Genomic DNA, 21,943 nt, shown 5'->3' with positions numbered 1-21,943 from the left:
GTCATCAGAACAGAGCAGGGCAACACTGAATGGTTCAAAATTGGGAAGGGTGTGCACCAGGGATGTGTCCTATCTCCATACCTTTTCAACCTGTATGCAGAGCAGATTATCCGAGAGGCTGGGCTCTATGAGGAAAAGTGTGGCATCAGGATTGGTGGAAGATCTATTAACAATCTGTGTTATGCAGATGACACAACCCTGCTTGCTGAAACTGAGGAGGACCTCATGCACTTGCTGCAGAGGGTCAAGGACTGCAGCCTTCAGTATGGACTGAGGCTCAATGTCAAGAAGACAAAGATTCTCACCACTGGACCAACTGGTAGCATCAGGATGGATGGCGAAGAGATTGCGATTGTTCACAGCTTCAGTTTGCTTGGCTCCACAGTCAACACTCTTGGCACCAGGAGCCAGGAAATTAAAAAACGTATTGTGATGGGAAAGTCTGCTGTTAGGGACCTCTCCAAAGTACTCAAGAGCAACGGTGTCTCTCTGGAGACTAAGGTGCGCCTGATACAGGCCATGGTCTTTGCAATCACTTGTTATGCATCAGAGAGTTGGACAATGACTAGGGAGGACAGGAGAATTGACGCCTTTGAGCTGTGGTGCTGGAGAAGAGTACTGAATGTACCATGGACTGCCAAGAAAACAAACAGATTCATCCTAGAGAGGGTTAAACCAGGCTACTCCTTGGAGGCAAAGATTCTGGGGCTTCGTCCGACATACTTTGGACATGTTGCAAGGAGAGACAGGTCTCTGGAGCGGGACATCATGCTGGGTAGAGTAGAGGGACAGCGCAGGAGGGGAAGACCCTCTATGAGATGGATCGATTCAGTGACTGGGGTAATCGGGATGGGTGTGTCAGAGGCAATGCGAATGGCACAGGATAGAGCAGGGTTTAGGGCTGTTGTACATAGGGTCATCATGAGTCGCAAATGACTCGATGGCACATAACAACAACAAACAACAACAGTTGAGAATAATTACCAAGCATGAAAGCAAGAGACTCAAGTTGGGGGAGGGATGCAGTAATAGAAATGAGATGAAGGGAGCTGTGTAAAGAATTTGAAAAAATAAACCTGAGAAGGAAATGCATCATCAAATATCCCACAGAAGCACAGATATGCAGGCTTATGAACGGTATGGTGACCTACATGCAAACAAGGAGCTTGTTCTACAAAAGACGTATTTTCTAGAACCTCCCTGGGCAGAGGACTTCCCTCACAGAATTACTGCCTTGAATAAAATGTGAACCTATGCCACTTCTGCAGTGTTTTTCCAGTGAAGATAGGGAGAATTCCTTGACTCAGCTAAGAACAACTATTCTGGCTCACTGCTCCCTTAAACTCCTATTTTCAAGGATTCTAGAATACCAAAGATGGCTGGCCTGAGTGTCACATGGAGATGACTGCCTCACAACTAGCCATCAGACAACCTTGGTTTGAGTCTTTGTTCTACTGCCTCTTACTTTTCCTTTTTTAAAAAAAATAATTTTAATGAATATTTACAGAGAATTTGGATTTCCATTCATTCATTGCTGCACTTCTCTACCCGCCCAGCCCTCTCCCCCCGCCCCCCAGTTCACTCCTCTCTTTCAAAAGTAAAAGACAGACTCCCTCCCTGGTACACAATCCCCCCGCACCGCTCCCACCACCCCAAGTACATTCCACTATGCAACCTTAATTGTGGACTCTTGTGATAACCATACTGAGCAAGTCTGTTCACCACTCTGGAACCCCCTTCTCCATTTGTGGAAGGGGAAAGTATTACCTGAATTACAATTAGACCACTTGGAAGAAAAAGGTGGCCATGACAGCAGCGCTGGAGCCTGAAGTGTTGTCCCTGGCCACAGTCCTCTATAAGGCACAAAGTCCATACCTCAAGAGCCTTGGGGGCAGGCAAACAGCTGGCCCGTGGGGAGAGACACCTGACAAGGGCCAGTCACCTGGCCCCTGGGGGGAGCTGCCTACCAGGATAGCTGCCTGGCCCCTAGGGGGAACTGCTTGGTGTGTATGAAGAACTTTATCTAAGCCACTTTCCTCCATTTCCTCCTCCTCCAGTAAACCTGTTAAAGAAAAAGCAAGCCCTTTTCTTTGTAACTTACAAGTTTGTTCTCTCTAGGTTTGCTCTTTCCTAGAGGTAACCTCAACATTCTTATTCAGAACCTGAACCCTGAGCCCAGTCCCAGAGACAAAAGGGAAACATAACTGCCAGCTAAGGAAGCAAAGGTGGATGGAGCCTCAAAGCTCAGCCAGCCACTCCCACTGGACTCACTCATGCAAACACCTTGTAGTCTGGAGGGCAGAAAGCATCATGAAAATATCTTCAAACTGAACAAGAAGGCATGCAGCTTCAATTTGGCCATCAAGAAAGTTAAAAGTGGGCTCCCTTTCATCTCAATGGCCCTGTTCAGCATGAAGCAGCCAGAGTCTGTGCCCCTATTCCCATATGGGTCCCTGTATTTTCCTAACGTCCCCACCCAATCTTTACTTCCTTTACCTACTCCCTCCCTCCACCAAATTGTGCAATCCTGTGACTTCATCCCTACCCATCCTCAGGTTTCTGCTCCCACCCCTTACCCCCTTGGGTCCCCACATATGTTTTACTAGTTATCCTTCTATTTTTACAATTTTTAAAAAAAAATTGGATTCTCGGGGCAGGGGTGTCATTGATTTCAAACAACTAAACTCTCAGAAAGCAGCAGACTCATTAATCTCAGTGCCTGTCATGGCAGAACCTCCTCATACCTATTTTAATGGGAGCACAACCTCTTCCAGAGTGGCAGAGCCAGGCTGAGGACGATTTAAGTCATGGTAATTCTCCAAATCACTCCACAACCAAATTTAAATTATGCTCTGGCTATGAGATTTTGGCTGTTTCAAAAGTAGCACCAAGGGATCAATCACTTCCTCCTCATAACCACTAAGTAGGTGAGGTTAGACCAAAGGCAAGCTGAAAGACCTCAGGTCCACAGCACTCTGCTGGGATTCCCAGAGCTTCTTAGTGGAAATTCTCAGCGGCATCACATGGTCAGAGACTTGGCTAAACTCTCCAAAGTTTATATATTGCTCTGTTAAGTATGTCGAGTTAGAACTGACTCACAGCTAACTCTTCAGAGGCAAGAAATCACATGGAAGAAGTTTGCTCATCTTTCTCTTGTGGACTCAAACAGTGCCTTTGGGTTGGCAGTGCAGTTCCTTACCACCAGAACACCAACACTCCCTAAGGTTGTTGCAGTGTCCAAGCTTCCCAAATTGGTATACTGAGATATCAACCTCTTCAGAGCTGAGGTGCAGCCTCAACTGGCTGCAAATGTCATACAAATGCTTTTTGTTATGAGGTGAAAAGGCTAGGAAGCACTGGTTTACAACATTATCTTTTTAAAGATCATCTTTATTCATAACTTTAGTATGCAAATAAAAAGTTCAAAACCCTTAGAACAGTTGTTGTGTACCATCGACTCACAGCTGACCCTCTGGTACGTTTTCAGGGGCAGTAAATTGCATGGGAGGAGATTGTCCATCCTTGGAACAGTTGTGGCTTTTAAACTTTTAAAGACCATTCATCCTATGATAATCTGACCAAAACCAAGATATTTTTCCCCAGAAAAATGCCCACCTCTCATTTATAAAGGATTAAGCATACAATTTTAGAGGGCTATAAAATTCAAGGATTATTAAACCCAAATTGACTAACTTTAAAAGGGTTCACCTACTTTTCTTGACACCACTCTCCTCTACTACAGCTTAAAAAAGTGTGAATCACGGTCATGACCATAATAAACACAAGTGTGGCAGGTATTTCTACACATATAACTGTATGTGCTGCAAATATATCTACTTGTACAGATGAACCAAGAGGGGGCCAAGTTATGCAAGCTCTTAACCATGAAAACCATAAGGAAATGAGTCACTTGTCCTAGGACTCCAGGACAAATCTCAGGGGACAGCAAGACCGACTGGGATGGCATAGTCCCTAAGAAGTTTTACAGCCTACTTTACGGAGTAGCAACTGGGGTCTGAAAACTTCTGAGTGGCCATCTAAGGAGGAACTATTGAGCTCCTCCTATCCAGCACAAAGAAGGGTGAAGAAATCAAAGATGCCTGGGGTGTGTGGGGGGTGTAGGAGGAATGCATGGAAGAAATTAGTCTATGTACTAATGGATCCTCAATCTCCACAATCCTGAGAGCAGAAGAACCCAAGGAGCCTGGATAGGCAGGGAGAAAATGATTTTATAAGACTGGAAAAACCTTTAGCAACTCTTTCAGCCTGAGCAGAATCCACTCCTGAAAGGCAAGTGGCTCAACTTTCAGTCAAACAATAGGCCTGTCCAGGACTGAGGTCCTCAATTCTTAGAACATGATCACATCAGATCCTCAGAGTTGCAATCCCCCAAAGATAAAGCTCAGAAGGCAGGAAGAGAGAAGAATGAATGGAAGTAAGAATCATAGGGGGGAAGTGTGAATAATTATTATTACATGGAGATTGTAATCAATGTCATAAAATGTGTATGAGTAAGTGACTTGAAAACTAATCTGTTCTATGAACTTTCACTCAAATCACAGTAAAATGGGGCGGGGGGACGATGGGAGGAAAAGGTTGTTAGTTACCTCCATCAACTCCATGAATCTAGTGAAACAGAAATGTTCAGTTGCTTACGGGGAATATGTGTGATCAGGGGTTTGCTCCTCCACTTACCCTTGTAACACCAAACTGCTGGCTGTTGGGAGAATGTAAATGTACAAAGCAGTTCTCTGAGTTTAAATGAATTTTAAAAAGATAAAATATTTACATTTAAAAACTCCTGTAATTGGTTACTCTGCGGTTTCCTATCTTCACTGCAAGTACATGACCTTGTTTGTGTGTGATAATCACTCCACAGTTGTTCAAACAGGGGGTGAAGGAACATTTAATTCAATTCATTTTAGCAGCATCTTTATTGCAACAAAGAACGTGTAATAAAATGCAACAAAACTAATGCTTCATTTTACATGATTAAAAGCCATGTGGCTGAAAATGAGAAAACCCATAAACTTACTGGACTGAGACATGCAATTCTTTTTATACAAGTCAATGCTTAAAAACAGCAGGCACTTTATGTTCTAAAATGAAAGACCTGAACCCCAATTGTGCTGAATACCACAAAATTTTGTACTTGGGTTATTGGGGGAAAAAAAACCAACAACCAAAACCAAAAACACAAGCAAACGAATAAAAAAAAACCCAACTATTTTTTCCTGCGTGAGGAACTTCTGAAATGATTACCTAGAGCTAGCTAGCTCCTGGTGGCAGAAGCCAACACCGTGCACAAATCCATCTCTACATTTCAGGCTACAAGATGTTGTCAGTGAGGCTGGGTGGGGCTGGAAGCATGGGAGTCAGGGAAGCTTCCTTATGTCTTCTGGGCTTGGACATCACCTGACATATACTAGTTTACATATTATCACCATACCTCTTTTCTCACTTCAACTACCTGTGAGAAGGGATTGCAGGCTTACTCAAGCATTCTAGTCTGAATTCCAGCCAAATGCCCCTTTACACCACCAAGAGAGTGTAATATTTTCATTAACTTCAGAGTATCATATACTAATCAGAAGTACTACTTTATTAATAAGCATGGTTAGCACTTATTATAGAATGGAATAATGAACCGTTTTATGCTGTTATCTTTAAAATGTTTTACAGGAATATATTAATAAATACTTCTTTTAAAAATTTGTCTTTTCTCTCTATCACTTAACTACTGTGAGTCAGGGTGTCTGGAGAGAGGCTGGTGCCGAGTGAACGCTCACTGGCTGGAGGGCCCAGGCACAGGCCCTCTTCTCTTTAGTATGCAGGTTCCTCTTCTACTATTAGATCACCAAAGATTTGTTCCAGATTGAAAACATTATGTTTCTATAATAATGAGAGATATGTGTTTAGGATCATTCTACCTAAAGAGGCAATGCGACAAAGAAGTAGGACTGACTTTCCAAAAGGAACAAAACAAAGTAGTAAAGTAAGCATCCTTGCACCAGAGTCTATACTTTGCTCTGTGAAAAGGTAATCAAGCAGAGTGACTTCTTTTTATCACTGAGTGAGGCTCTGGGAGAGCTAGGAATGGCAGAGAGGGAAAAACCTTCATTCCAAATGGTTCCCTAGACAAAGTAAACTCTTTCAATATGAGGAGGACCCTAGAGGATACACAGGAGCCACTTTTTTAGCTACTGTTTTTGGCTCTAATCAATCAGTCCAGTGTAAAAATCACCTATTATATTCTTAATCTAACTCTATTCTGTAGATCTGGAAAGTTTGTTAGAAATGCAGATTCCTGGTTCCGACCCAATCAAGAGAATCCAAATTTCTAAGAATGAGGTTTAAGAATCTCCATTTCTTTATATAAAGCATCCCAGAGGAGTCTTGGGGTTTGAACTCCACTGCTCTATAATGTAAAGAGCTGTATGTGTTGATAACTGTTCAAGCACACCTCTTTGGCAAGCCTACAAAAAGCCAGTTTGATGGTCAATCTAGTGGTTTGTGGCTCTCACCAAAATTGTTGCGATTTTTATACTCATGTTTAGTCAGAGCAAGAGCAGTTTCAGTAAGATTTTCATTGTTCACTTGAAATGACTGAAATGTTTTCCACATCTGTCCTTAAAGCAAATCAGTCAAGTCTTCATTCTGCAAGGGAATTCAGTCAGGTATTTTTTCCTGTAAAGAAGTGGAGTGCCATTATAATCCTAACAGAAACATTCCTTGTGATAGAAGAAGAGCTGATCAGAGAAAAGGAAAAGGCAAGATGCAAAAGAAAAACATGTATGACTCCACAGTATGTGAAGGTTGTTCTGAAAAATAAGAGATGCTATTTGTACCCAGTCTTAATAGGCAAGAGAATTCCAATGAATGCTGTATAATACTTCTACTTGTATATGCTGTGAGGCCAAAAATCAAAATAAAAAGCAAAAAATCATCCTCAATAATCAGATACATACTTAAGATATGGGGTATATATGTTCTTGGGGGAAAAAAATGGTACCCAAATCAATTTAATTTAACACTGAAAAAATATAAACAAATCTTGGCATGGGGAAATACCATAAACATGAAAATTAATATATATATTTATATATATACAGGCAATAAGGGAAGTATGGTATCTATGATACAATATAAACACACAAATAGTAAAACCCAAGCTCTTCTCTAGGGCAGAACCACCAGGTCATTTGGCCACCTCTAGGCTTCCCCGACCACCCCCTGCCCCTCAGCTATGAAATCCCCCTCTGACAGAGACACACCATCCAGCCTTACTAGGGAAGCTGTGTTCTCTGTGGAGGAACTCTACCTCTGTAGTGATGAGAAGAAACAAAATGATTTTTCTTGGACTGTTGTTTAAAAGCACTGGTTACAATTTTCCAAACACTGGATCTTGTGATAATAGAGGCAAAATCCTTAGATACCTGCTTTGCCACAGGATCCAATGTGATCTACATAGCAATCTAGAACTCCAAGGCAACAGAGCCCAGTCAGCACCAGTAAGCCATTGAGCTTCCTTAACAGTCAAGTGCAAGAGCCAAACCAGGAAAATGTCATGGACATTCAGACAAACTGTTTACAGGCTTTAAATACTGAAAAAGAAAGTCATGGCTTGTGGGGGATCAGCTTACACTAAATAGGACTCCTAGAAACCTTTTTAGTTTAAGCTTGTATAAATAGCTCTTTATGCTCAAACAATTTAAAAACTACAGATGTTTAAATTTGTAAAGTTCCAAAATTAAGAATAAACCCCAAAACGTTAAAATAATAACATTAATTCTAAGGAACTTTGCTTCCCTGAATAAAATCAGTCTGTAGCTGTCTGAGAGAGTGACTTCTTAATTTCCAAATCCAAACCTTTTCACATTCATCTTTGTTGATACTTCTGCTTTGTTCATAAGCAGATCCTCACTTCCTCTTCTCAATGATTTCCCACACCCTAGTCTCTTCATCCACTCTGATTTCCTACCATCGCTCTAAATATCTGGATTTTAATAACCAAATTCCAGATGAAAACAGGCATTACTAAATTTTCTGGAGACTACAAGTATGTACTTATTCTTTTCCTAAGGGGAAAAAAAACCTGCCTGTGAATTTTTAAGCTTTAATAATTTGATTAAAATTTGTCTATAACAACTAATTTCTTAAGACAAATTAAATCACTGTTACTTATGTAGTTGTCTGTGTTTATGTGTAAAGATAGACCCATTCTGGTATATTATTAGAGAAAAAGAAAAACTGCTTATACGGTTACCGTTTAAATTGACTAAAAACTCGTCAGAATTTGAGTGAACTAAAATCAGTGTTTTTAGGAGATGACTAAGTAATCCTTGAAAATTATTAATGACTGGTTAAGTCAGAGGTTTACTAGTGATTAACTCATGCTGGATATACCCCAGGCAATGAAGCATAAGTATCAATTATACTTAAACGCTATCAAATCGGTAACTAGTCAGAGATTCTGGAATTGAACCAAACCAATAGCTAATTTCATCATAGTTTAACAAACTCGAAATATACTGTAAAAATACACTAATTAAATTCATGAGGTTTATAATGCTTTTAAAAGTGAAAATAGGGCAGTATGAATATGTGGTGCTAATGCCTTATTTCTTTCAGTAATTTTCATGGTATAGAAATATGTGCCATTCAATTTTGAGTGTGTACATTTAAGGTATTAGATTACTACCCACAAGCTGTAAACACCTGTGTGGCACCAAATTTTCTTTCAGAAATAGATGTTACATGGCAGGTACCAAAATGCGATGATCTCTATTGATTAACCTCCTCATGTGGTTAAGCAGCCAGTGTATAACAGAGTTTTACACAGGTCAAAATTATATCACTTTCAGAGCAGCAATATGTGATCCAAGGTTTTCTTGAAGGTAGTGCAAAAGATGCAGTTCATAATGTTCTCCAGATTCAGGAACTCTTATGCTGTGTCTTTCCTGAGGATAGATCTTAACAGTAACAACAAAAACAGAACAAAACAAAAACCAAAATATAAACAGTAAGAATTTCTTTCTCAAGCATCCAAGACATAATTTAACAGGATTAATAACACGGTATATTCCTCTCCAAATGACTACACATAATAAAGCTCATAGAAGGACTTATCTGTAAACTTCTGTGGGTCCCTAAAAACACTTTCAAGGGAGATGTGAGGTAAAAACTACTTTCAGAATAATACTAAGACACTATTCATCTTTATTCATTGTTAGAATTTGCACTGATGATGAAAAAGTAAAACTGCTAGTGACGTAGCAGAAATCAAGGCAGTGAGACTAAATTGTACTGAACTCTTCACCACCACACACTTGTATAATAAAAATGAAAAAAGGCCTGATTTCACTTAAGCAGCAGTAAAAATTGTAATTTTTTAAAAGTGCAATCTTGCAATCGCAGAGGTGCACAGTTCAAATCCACCAGATGCTTTGCTGGAGAAGGAGGAACAGTCTCCTCCTGTACCAGTCAGACCTGATCTGATGGTACACACACGCACAAAAAATAATAAAATAAAAATATAAATAATAACTAAAAAAGGTGCAATATTAAGCATGTATTTTTAAACGATCTATGATATGGGAAGCACTTCTAGTACATATAATGGCTGTCTCCAGGAAAGTATTGGACGAGTTGCAAGCAAAACTTGTTTTTTAAAATAAAACCACATTTTTAGCTGAAAAGGACTTAGAAACTATAATTTTACAAACTTGTGTATTTAGCAAATATTTTCTCAAAATAAATGGAGTAAAGGAGCTTTAGTGGCTGTAGTTTATTATGTATTGTGCCATTAAACCAAAAATGAATGGAAGGAGTTAGTCACATAAGGGGTTAACAGTGACAAGATCTGTTGCCAGTGGTAAAACCTGAGTTTTTCAAGAGAAAACAAAAATCTTGGAAAACTTATCACTAGCTCATGACCCTCCCAATACCTGAGATCTAATTATTAGAAAATAAAAATATAGGCTCCATTATATCTAGAACCAAGTTCATTTGGAGATGTACATGTCCTTTATAGGCAACATAATTTGTTATTCAGTTTTTCTATTGTTGTTAAGTGCCTTCGAGTCACAGATGACCCATAGCAACCCTATGAACAAAAGTCTTGAATACAAAACTTTCATCTTTTTTCCAAGTTCATAGAGTTTCTGGAGGCAAGCTTATTTTGGAAGTGGATGCCACTCTTGCTTCCAAGCCTTTTTTATTCAGGAGATCCACAAAAAGCAGGCCTCAAGCCAAAAAGCTTTTTTAAATAGACCAATCCAATCAGCTCAAGCTCTCTAATGAACAAAACTCACACTCTAATCTCAACCCCAAACCAGAAAACACACCTTAGCAGAATCTGGCCATTCTGTATGAGAGAAATTACTCCTGCTCTATGTCATTAGGACATAATTATTTTTTTTTAAATTGTGGTTCTAATATACTTAAATAAAAATGTTTGCTAACTGAAATAATTTTTACATATATAATTCAGGGACATTGATTATATTCTTTATGTTGTACAACCATTATAACTATTATTGTTGTTAGGTGCCACTGGGTTATACTCCTAATGAACCTATGAACAAAAGATCCGAACCCTGTTCTATCCTGTGCCATCCTCACACTTCTGAACACACAAGAGCCTACTGCAGCAGTCACTGGGTCAATCCAGCTGGTTTAGGGTCTTCTTCTCCTTTGCTGACATTTTCTTAAATTCTACCATCAATATAAACTCTGTCTTCTGAACAGTGATTCTTCTTCCCACTGCCTTGTTATCCTTGATAAGCTTTGGTTTCCATGTATTTTCATCTTTAATATAAATGAGAGCATACAGCATTGCTCTTTTGTGACTAATTTATTGAACTTAGCATAATATTTTCAAGCTTATTCAGGTGGTGGTGTGTATCAGAGCTTCAATTTTCTTGAGTAGTATTACATGTTATGCATATACTATACTTTGTTTACCCATTTATCCACGGATGGACATTTATGCTATTTCCATCTTTTGACTATAGTGAATAGTGCTGCAATAAACACCAATGTAAATGCTTCTGTATGCATTCCTGCTTTCAAATCTTTTGGGTACATACCCCTAGGATTGTTTGGTCAGGTGATAGGTTCTACATTCAACTTTTTTAAGAACTGCCAAAATGTTTTCCACAGCAGCTATACTATTCTGAAAGTCATTTACCAATAATGGATGAGGGCTGTTAGTTTCACTTTCCACTTTAAAAAAAAAAAGTAGGGAGCTCTGGTGGCCTAGTGGCAAGAAGTTGCACTGCAATCCCAGAGGTATGCGGTTTGAATCCACCAGGTGCTCTGCTGGAGAAGGAGGGGCAATCTCCTCCTGTACCAGTCAGATCCGATTTGATGGTACACACAAATAATAATAATAATAATTAAAAAAAAAAAACCAACATAGCTTTCTAGTGGGGGTGAAGTAGTAGCTCATCTCGTTCTCATTGCCTTCAAGTTGGAACTTATAGGTGACCTTTATACTGGGCTTCAGAAGCTGTAAACTAAATGCATGGGAGGAAATTGTACATTATTTTCCCTCAGAGATGCTGGCAGATTCAAAATGCTAGAGAGGCATGGCTTTTGGGCTGGCGGTACTACTTCCTGTAGACCAGGCCATGAGTGCTCCCTGAGACAACGACAGCTCTCATAGTGGTTTTGATTTCCACCTCTCTCACCACTGGGCCAAGTGGCAGCATCATGATAGATAGTGAAAGACTGAGATTGTTAACAGCGTTAGTTTGTTTGGCTCCACAATCAAAACTCTTGGCACCAGCAGCCAGGAAATCAAAAGAAAAATTACACTGGGAAAGCCTGTTGTCAGAGACCTCTTCAAAGTACTGAAAAGCAATGATGTCAGTCTGGGGACTAAGGTGAGCCTGATCCAGGCCATAGCCTTTGTAATTACTTTCTATGCATCAGAAAGCTGGACAATGACTAGGGATGATAGAAGAATTGATGCCTTTGAGCTGTGGTGCTGGAGAAAAGTACTGAATATACCACGGACTACTAGGAGGACAAACAGGTTCATCCTAGAAAGGGTGAGACCAAGCTGCTCCTTGGATACAAGGATTCTAAAACTTTGACATACTCTGGACATGTTGCAAGGTGGGATCAGTGCTTGGAGAGGGACGTCATGCTTGGGAGGGAGGAAAGACAGCGCAAGAGAGGAAGACCCTCGATGAAATGGACTGATTCAGTGACTAGGGTAATGGGGGTAGATGTGTCGGATACAATGAGATTGGCACAGGATAGAGCAGAGTTTAGAACTGTTGTACAAAGGGTTGCTGTGAGCTGCAGGTTGACTAGACAGCATATAACAACAACAATGGTCATATCTCTTCATGTGCTTGTAGGCATCTGTGTATCAAGACTTTAAAATGAAATCACTATTAATATATTTGATTTTTTAAAACATATAATGAAAAGAGTCGACATTTGGAAGATATATAGAGATGATTGATGCATGAGTAAAAGATCTATTTGAAGGGCAAAAGCTAATGAATTTTAATGTAACCGAATATAAAAAATTTACTGATTCTACACTAAACCCTTAAGAAATTAACAACTGATAAATTCTGGTGTAACAACAATGAAGAAGAGTAGAGTAATAATTATTTAAAAATTTCCTCTTCTTAGCTATTAGTTTGTGAAGCTACATTTTCTTTCTATACAGTAGCTGAAATAACAAAGCACAGTAAATTAAATGCAGAAACAGGTATGAAAATTCAAGTGCTACTTTGTAAGGAAGTTTAAACATTTAAAATAATGATATGGTTTTTAGTTTGGAAAAATAGAATTTCCCCTAATAAAAAAATGTTATTTGTACAAATATATTAAAGTTTATTATTTTAAAATAAGTCAGTAAGTATTTTTTTCCCCTCAGTGTTGAGAATCTGATAAATACTGACAGGTAGGTCACATTAACAAAAGCTCCTTGGTATATTCAATAATTTTACAGAATATAAAAGGATCCTAAGGCCCTAAAAAGCTTGCTAACTGCTGTTATAAACAAATACCTTAGAGTTTACGTGCACAATGTCAACTAGAATGAAAAAAAGGAGATAGCAGTATTTTTCATTTCTTTGTTCATGTAGTTTGAGTATGGAATAGAAAGGAGGGATGAAAGAAGGGATAGTTTTCTGTAAAGTATTTCCTGGCTTCCTTTTCAATGGAGAAAGATAACTTCCTGATTTCTGCTCCAAGAGCAATATAAAATAAAAGGGAAAAAAGAAAATACCTTGCATTCAAGCCTAAAACCCTTATAACAATCAAATCAACTAGCATTTTCTTACTTTTCAAAAGGAAAAGAAAAAAGTAAAGCAAAGCAGTGAATGGACTTCCTGCCATCTTTTCTGTGCTTGCAAACTGAGAGCAGGTAGAGATACACAAGCATGGAATTGGATATACCAGTTTTCCAGACTGACTTAGACAGCACTTGAATTTTGATCGAACTAGAGGCACTACTATGTCTATTAGAAAGTGACCCCAATTGAAAATTTGGCTCTTTTCCACAGTTTTTTAATTTTCAAAGTAACGCAATAATAATGAATCATTACTTTGTTTAATTAGGAAATGTAGACTAACTCACCTGCAAATCATATGGCTTTCCAGCCCTCACTAAAAAGCTCAGTAATATACTGGTATGTGCAAAATGGACATTCTCATCCAAGAACCCATGCAAGAGTAGTAAACGATTTGGTCTGGAGAAATGAAAATATCAGAGGATTAGACAAGGTAGTAGAATATCTGGGGAAGACACTTAACTCATTTAAACTAATAATCAGTCTCATCTGTGTTTGTATACTTCCTTAGACTGTAATGTTAGAATAACAATTCAACAAATTAAATGGGCAATGTATTAGCCAGATTCTATGTATCATGAAAGTAAAAAAAAATATGCTCAATGTTTTGATAGTAGTACACATTAATAACTATAGCACATCTCCAGAAAAAGACAAATTGTGAGCAGTATCTGTAAAGTAAGTAGAGAGATAAATATTTTCCATTTTAAAGCAATTACTTAAGTACACTTGTTAGGAAAAAACTCTATAAAGTGGTCTATAAATAAATAAGCAGTTATTCAGCTTTGACAAACATTTATATCCTTTATAACATTCTAAAAAGTATTAATCTTAGTCTTTATTAATAGATATATTTTATTATTATTATTTATTATCATTAAAGATCATTTTGAAAAATTACATTTCAAATTTATACTCTTACTTTTCAAAGCCTGAACTTACTCAGAAGGGAACTTTTCTGCTTGCATGGCCACAGATCCTAAATAATAGCCCTGTTCGTTCTGGTCAGGGTGACCCATGTAACGTTCTGTGTATCCTGTATCGTAGAAGATCCACAGGGTGACAGGGGCCCCAGCAATGGCAACCTATAAAGTCAACACTGATAGTCAAATATGATTCAGAAAGGGTGGCTAGCAATGAGAATTTACAATTGCAAATTTATAGGCTAAAATTATCCTTAGACTCATGGTTTCAGGCAACTCCAAAAGCCAAAGGAAGGGCCAATGTCAAGAATTTGATACTTTGTGAATCAGTCAGCTTCATGTCTGGTGGTACAGAAATCCATATGTCTTCTAATCTGGGTGAGCATGCAGACAAATGAAGGGCCCTCTGTTAAAAAAAGAGACTGAATGACTCAATGTAAACTCATTCTTGCTATGGAGGATGGGGAGAAAGGCTGTGAAAAGTAATTTTTTAAATTGTGTTATTAATGAAAGTTTATAAAAAACCTCGGATTTCCATTCATTTATTGTCATACATTTTCCTCCCTGCTTCTCCCCAATCCCAGTTTGCTTTTTCCTTCAGAAAAAAAATTATTTCATTATTATACAGCTCTCTGCACCCAGACCACTTTACTACGCAGATCTTATTGTAGACTTTTATCATGCCAGTAATACCTAATCGTATATTCCTTTTATACAGTTCTCTCCCTCCTCTGTTTCAATGCCGTGTACATTATTTATCCCCTCTTTTCTTAGTTTCTCCCAAGCCTCATGTCAGTTCTGTTTTGTAACAGTGGTATTATCCAGTATTTGTCTTTTTGTGACTGAGATATTTCACTCAGCATAATGTCCTCCATGGTCACCTATTTTGTATAACTGTTCATGAGTTCTTTGTTCTTCAGTGCTGCATAATATTCCCTTGTGTGACTATAACACAGCTTCTCTATCCATTCATTTGTTGATGGGCACTTGGGTTGTTTCCAACTCTTTTACTATTGTGACCAAAGCAGCAATAAACATGGGTGCGTATATATCTGCTTGGGTGGCAGTTCTGGTTTCTAATTTAGTGTATATTTCCAGTAGTGGGATATCATTTTGATATAATAAAAGCATACATTTTTTTAAGCGGTACAGAATATAAATTCACAAATGAAATATATTTTAATACTAAAAACTTGCCTCATTTTAAGGGTCCCACAGTTTTCTATTTAAACATTCTAATTACTGTCACAATAGCTGCAAACCTGAGAAAATCATGGCAGTTTGCAAAATTCATTTAGTAGTTGTTATAAAGACTACCTGAGTGCTCGCTTCGGCAGCACATATACTAAAATTGGAACGATACAGAGAAGATTAGCATGGCCCCTGCGCAAGGATGACATGCAAATTCGTGAAGCGTTCCATATTTTCGACCCTGAAATTAACCAGTCTGTAATGAAGGCTAACTCCTAACTCCTTTCACCTACAAATTTCGTCTTTGGATACAAAGCTAAGTGGATAGTCCTTATGGAGGGGCTGTTTAAAAAAAAAAGAGGCAGGGAAGAGAAAAGAAAAAAAAAAGACTATCTGAACACACACAAAAAACCAAAAGGCCTATCAGTCTTACTCTTAAAAAGAAATTTTTTACTATAAAAATGTTTCTGAAATATTTAAAAAGAAAAATACTAACTATATTTCCAATCTCTTAACTATTAAATTATAATAATAAATTACATATTTAATAATTTACTTATTCAACATACATTTATGGTCAGAGCCAAGTCTGTGTCCTTGCTTGGTTACTGTTGAAGATACAGCACAAAGAGCCCTTAGACATTATAGACCAACAATTAAATAAGTAATTATAATCAAATACGTGTGTGTTTTACCACTTATAACTATCTCCTACAAGGTTTGTCCTACATCTATAAGTAATCAATAACTTTTTACCTACTTGAAAAAATTTTTTATATCTACACATATGTGTACATAATAGTTACGTGAGATATATAGATACACAAACCCATTGCCAGCTCTTTAATTCTTCAGACATATCAATTTACAGAAGAGTTTACTAAGAGCTGAACAATGAATAAGGATGACAGAATAAATATGTCTTTGAGTTGCAGTGCTAGAGAAGAGTATGGAACATCTCATGGACTGACAAAAGAACAGGTACATCTCCGAAAAGGTGCAGCTAGAGTGCTCCTTGGAGGCAAGAATGACAAAGCTTCTTCTCTCATACTCTGAACATATTGCTAGGAGAGGCTTTTCCTTGGAAAAGGGTATCATGCTTGGAAGGGTTCAGTGAAAAAGAGGAAGGCATCCACTGAGATGGGTTAACACAGTGATTACAGTCCTTGGCTCAAGTGTATCAGAGATAGTGAGAATGGCACAGGATAGGATGGGATTCAGGTCTGTTGTTCCTAGGGTGGCTATGAGTTGTACTTGACTCAACAACATCTAACAACAACCACAACAACTCTATGGCAAAAATATTAGGGAATCACGTACCCTGAAAATATCTGACCTCTGCATTAATGCCATCAGGGAGAGATATCCTCCATAGGACCAGCCATGGATGCCCACACGATCTAAGTCAATGAAATCATACTGAGAAGCCAGATACTGGAGTCCTTCTACTTGATCGTCAATTTCTATTTGACCCTGTAAAAAAAGAGAGAACATCTTATCAATCTATTTGATCAATACAACTCTCATTAGAGGAATGCTTATAAAGTTATTTCTATTATTTTTAAAAATACCTGTGGTGCTTTTAGACTGGAATTTATGGTCAACTGAGATTTTGTTAACCAAAGAACAGTTCTTAAAATCTATTTAGAGATCAGGGCTTATAGCTTCTGCTGCTGGCCTGAGTTTAGCTATTCTTTCATCATAAAGTTCTTTTCTATTGCTACCAAAATTGTCTTTGGCTGGAATCATTATTTGTTCTGTTGTCTGCTAAGAGGTCAGCACCTTCCTTGCAACAAGCCTTCCCATACCCAAAGACAAAAAATTGGCCTCCTTAATTGATTTCCTAATTTATCTCCTCCTTTTAATACTTAGTAAAGCAGAGGGTATCTCTGTCCATTTCTTCCGTCACAGTACCTCTAGAAACTGATCATCTTAGTCCTATTACATTCTAATTCTTACAACCACCACCCTGTCTGGATTACTAGGCCTGCCAGTGCATATACTCTCACTTCACTGAGCCAAAAAAAAACCCCCACCAAAACAAAAAACTTACATGAGAATACAACATAAGGTCAAAGAATTGGCTGTGGGAGAAATTCCCCATGTCTTACTCAGCATGTCCAATACACTGGCAAACACAGTAACTGCCTTACTGTGCAAAGGAACATCGGATTCTCATCATTTCCCAAAGCAGCAGAAGGGACATAGGGCATCTCTAAAAGGTAGCATTTAAAGCTTCCTGTAGAGAGAAAGAGGCTTGTCACAAGGAAGGCACTAAGCAGGTGGTTTCGTTTTCCTCTTCACAGAGGACAGAACAAATCTCACTTATTCCTCTCAATAGTGTTCAGAAGGCCCAAGGTGAAACAGTGTTGCTTTCTGGCTGAATTGGAACATGTAAAATGGAAAGAGAGGGGTTCCTTTGTGTAAAAGTAGCTCTATCTTAGCTCGCTTTTAAAGTTACAAGACCTGAGCTAGTGTAGAGAGTACAGAGTTGTACCTTTCCGCCTACCTCTCTCTCCAACACACATACATACGTACACCCTCTCACAATCCCTTCTGCCAATGTTCTCTCTGGGGTTTCACACCCAACAGTGCAACAGTCAATGTGAATAGAAGAAAAAAAATGTTTTAAAGCTCACACACCATTTTATACTTAAAGGCGCCTTCAAATTTAAGGCCACGGTGGCAGGATCCCCTGTTGTCTATTACCACAACCACATAACCCAGAGAGGCTAGTGTATTCAAGCGGAAATACTTGACTCCTTTAAATCGATTATTCACCAACTGCACCTGAGGAAGAAATACACTGTCAGTGAAATTTGTTATACAGTTTATACAAGAGGCAGGATTTTGCAGAAAGTGAGTTTGTTGTTGTTGTTGTCATTGTTATCTTACCTTTTAATACAGAACTTTAAGTGATTCATTTTAGAGTAATCGAAATCCTTTCATGTTTATGTTTCTGCTTGTATAACCTCACATTCCAGGTGCAGGGCAATTACTAAGCAATGACAGACTTGAACCATAACCTAGATGCTAATTACATATAAGAGAATCAATCTACCCAGTAGAAAAAGTTACAAAAATGATTACTTCTACCATGAAAAGAACTGGGTTATTCAAATGATAAGAGCAATGATAAACAAGATTCTTCTCCTTGCCCTCCCATCTCCCAGGTGCGCCCTGAGCAGCACTGGGAATAAATGAGGGTTCTAATGGAACACTGTGACTAGGCTTGGCTTCCTTTTTCCTGTAACACAAATCATTGTAATAAAAAAAGGGTAATTTTAAAAATCACTTTATCACCCTAGAGCTATACTTCAAAATGACTGTAAAATTAAATGTACTTTAGTGCTTCACCAGAAATAGAATATGTAGTGAAAAGAAGACTATAAATAGTGGACAGAAGGTTATAAAAGGTCAAGGGCTGGGGGACACAGAGAAAGCTATTAAATAAAAAAGGTTCTGAGAAAATAAGAAAAAAAGATCTTTTTTCTGGCAGAAATTAACAGAACACTGCAACCAGAATTAACATTTTCTTCAAAAACAACAAAAAAATCACATCTACTGATCACTGACCAGACTATTATTTTTTTAAATAAAATTTTATTTTACACTGGTTTACTTCCATAGTTCATATACCTTGTTTTTCACACCAGATCCTTCTAATTCTTTAGAGGATAAAAGAATCATTTCTTTTTGCACTTTGTTTACACCTCTGCAAAAAAGCACCACACTGGTCTTCCCTCATCTATTGTAGTTTTCCTCTGATCTGTTACTCGGTAGCAGTGCTCTTATGAAAAATGTACATTAGACATGACTGGGCTGCCTGGCTCCCTCCAGTAAGGATGTCGAAGTTCCTCATCATGGCCTGTGAGAGCCTATTAACACAGACTCCTGCCAGAACCCATTCCTGCAATCTCATTCTATTTCCCTTTTCACTGTATTTAATCATGTTAGAGTTCTGAATCACATCAAGGTGGTTCTCACTATAGTCACTGTTAACGTTTATGGAATGCTCTCAGCTCAGATCTTAACATGGCTTTCCAGATTCTCTGTATACTCGGAAAGGGACAGCTGTCTGTTATATTTTAGTCACTCTGCTATCTATTTTTCCAGCTTCATTTCTTCATAGCATTATCTGAAGTTATATGTGTCTGACTCATTATATTTTACCAGTATTGGTCTGTAGCTACACAGTTCCCTGTGGTATCCTCACTGTCTAGAATTATACTTGACACCTAACAGGAAACCAATCAGTATCTGTTGAATGGATAAACAAACAAAAAAGGAGAGCGAGAAGAATAGTGCTTCTACTTCCTCCCTTCTGAGGACATTCGATAGACAATGGGAGAGAGCTGAAAAAGAGAAATATTAGGCATGGAAGAAAATAATTATAAAGCATTTAAAGAAAACTATCTCATGTCTCTGCCTGCTGTGAAGCAAAAACCCCATTCTGAACGCATCAAGTTGATTCCAACTCACAGTGACTTAATAGGACATTAAATACCTTAAGAGGGTTTTCATAGTTATAAACCTTTACAGAAATGTTAAAGACTGCCACATCCCTTTCCTTCGGAGAAGCTAATGAGTTCAAACAGTCAACTTTTCAGTTGGTGGCAAAGAGTTTTTAATCATCATGTTACCAGATTTTCTCTCAAGCACAGAAGAAGGCCTCAATTGCCCAATATGCATGCTTCCCCGTACTGCCAATGTTTCAGTCTTTACTGGAGATGTTTCAGTTTTACCTTGAGGTCTGCTGCTTCTAGAACAAAGTACTTAAACATAGAGCCATTTGGCACTGAGAATTTAAGTGTCCATTAATATAAATTCTTCATAACCTGTGTCCTGCCATCACCAAGCTTCTCTCTTGTATATTTATATTTACCTAAGTGTCTGGCATCCACTTCCTAAACAACATGCCTCCTCCGGAAAACTCTATAAACTTTGATAAAGGTTGATAGTTATAGAGGGGCTTCAGGCCTTTTGTTCACAAGGTCACTATGCGTTGTGATCGACTTAAAGGCAATCAACAAATGTCTGGCACATAGAAAGCACCATAAGCACATGTTAAATAAACACTTGTTGTCAGTGAATTTAAAGACTCAAAAGGATATCTTTAATCTAAGTAATTGTTGCTTTGTGTTTCTGTATTTTATTCTTTTCTGAACATACAGATATTGTTGCATTTAGGAATAAGGTGATTTATTTCATGTTATGAATTGTAACACTGTTGTTGACCCAGGCCTTCAAACTGGTTTGAAGTTCATTCAGTCATAGCTGACGGAGTGCATGTTTATACAGCAATCAATCTCTGGAGGGATTCTGATCCAAAAGGAGTCCTGGTGGCACAAGGGATCACATGCCAGGCTGATAACCAAAAGGTCATCCATCCTAATCCACCAGCCAATCTGTGGAAGAAAGATGAGGAGTCTACTCCTCTATCTACCACTGGGGAAGCCTAGTGGAAGGTCACCATAAAGTTACAATGGATTCAACACCAGTGGTCTGGTTTAGGAAACAGGACCAGTGCCAAGCTCAAATATTCACTTATTCAAATATTCTTTTTTTAAAAAAGAATTTACTTTTAGTATTTCAAACAGGATGGTTTTGGTTAAGCAAAAAAGAGTACATGAAGTATTCCAAGCCATTTTGTTTTAATTAAAATGTTTAAGATGTAAAAAGAAAAAAAGACAATATAAAGAATACATATGTATATAAAGAAATTAAAAATTCAGCCTAAAGTTTGAATAGGGTATGTCTACATGTTCCTTCTTGTGGTTGCTATGTATTGTCAAGTCAGAACTGATCCATAGCTGACCTTCCAGAAGCTTTTCAGAAGTAATTTAACCACATAAGAGGAGACTGTCCATATGTTTCTTATGGAGCAGCTGGTGGATTCAAACCATGTACCTTCAGGTTGGCAGTGCAGCTCCTTATCCACTTGGCCACCAGAACTCACCTATATCTTAGGTGGATTACAAGCCTATTCACAAGATACTTGGTTGTGAAGCAAAGCATATGATTTGCTGGGAATGAATCAATCAATCTGAAACCCTCCATTGCCTATCCTACCTGAATAACTATTATGAAAGATAACTCAAACATCTCATTCCTGTAAGAGTAAGAGTTACAGAAGATAAAATAGATGAATGTAATCTTCTAAGAATCAAATCCCTATGCACATCTAAAAACTTCTCCAACAGGGTAAAAAGGGAAGCCACAGATGAGGAAAAAGTATTTGGTAATGACATGTCAGATAAGGGACTTATATCCAGAATTTATAAAATACCTGAGCACCACAACAAGATTAAGGTAAATAATTCAATAGAAAAATGGGGACAGGATATGAAGACACTTCACCGAAGAAGACATTCAGATGGCTAACAAGCACATGAAGAAATGTTCAAAATCCCTAGCTCTAAAAGATGCAAATCAAAACAATTATGAGATATCATCTCACCACAGTAAGAATAGCAAAATTTAACAGAACAGCAAGCAACAAATGCTGGC

General features: G+C 38.1%; 1 protein-coding gene across 3 annotated transcripts in view; it reads right to left on the bottom strand.

Moving 5' to 3' along the window:
* Positions 1-7,852: 7,852 nt before the first annotated feature.
* DPP8 (dipeptidyl-peptidase 8) overlaps positions 7,853-21,943 on the bottom strand; it is a 59,164-nt gene continuing 45,073 nt past the window's right edge. Inside the window, exons 16-20 of one of the 3 annotated variants that reach the window (XM_006886652.1) lie at positions 18,077-18,223; positions 16,754-16,906; positions 14,262-14,404; positions 13,607-13,718; positions 8,630-8,972 (exon numbers count right to left, since the gene is read on the bottom strand). In XM_006886652.1, the coding sequence (XP_006886714.1) occupies positions 8,850-8,972; positions 13,607-13,718; positions 14,262-14,404; positions 16,754-16,906; positions 18,077-18,223 (678 nt within the window). In that variant the 3' untranslated portion in view covers positions 8,630-8,849. Of the gene's footprint in view, positions 8,973-13,606; positions 13,719-14,261; positions 14,405-16,753; positions 16,907-18,076; positions 18,224-21,943 lie in introns of all 3 variants that reach the window. The other 2 variants (XM_006886653.1, XM_006886654.1) reach the window with 2 other exon arrangements.

The sequence above is a fragment of the Elephantulus edwardii genome, unplaced genomic scaffold (genome assembly GCF_000299155.1).
Source record: "Elephantulus edwardii isolate Elephantulus edwardi_28Jun2011 unplaced genomic scaffold, EleEdw1.0 scaffold00050, whole genome shotgun sequence".
Classification (NCBI taxonomy): Eukaryota; Metazoa; Chordata; class Mammalia; order Macroscelidea; family Macroscelididae; genus Elephantulus; species Elephantulus edwardii.
The sequence above is the reverse complement of the archived record's forward strand: the minus strand, read 5'-3'. Positions and strand labels throughout refer to the sequence as shown.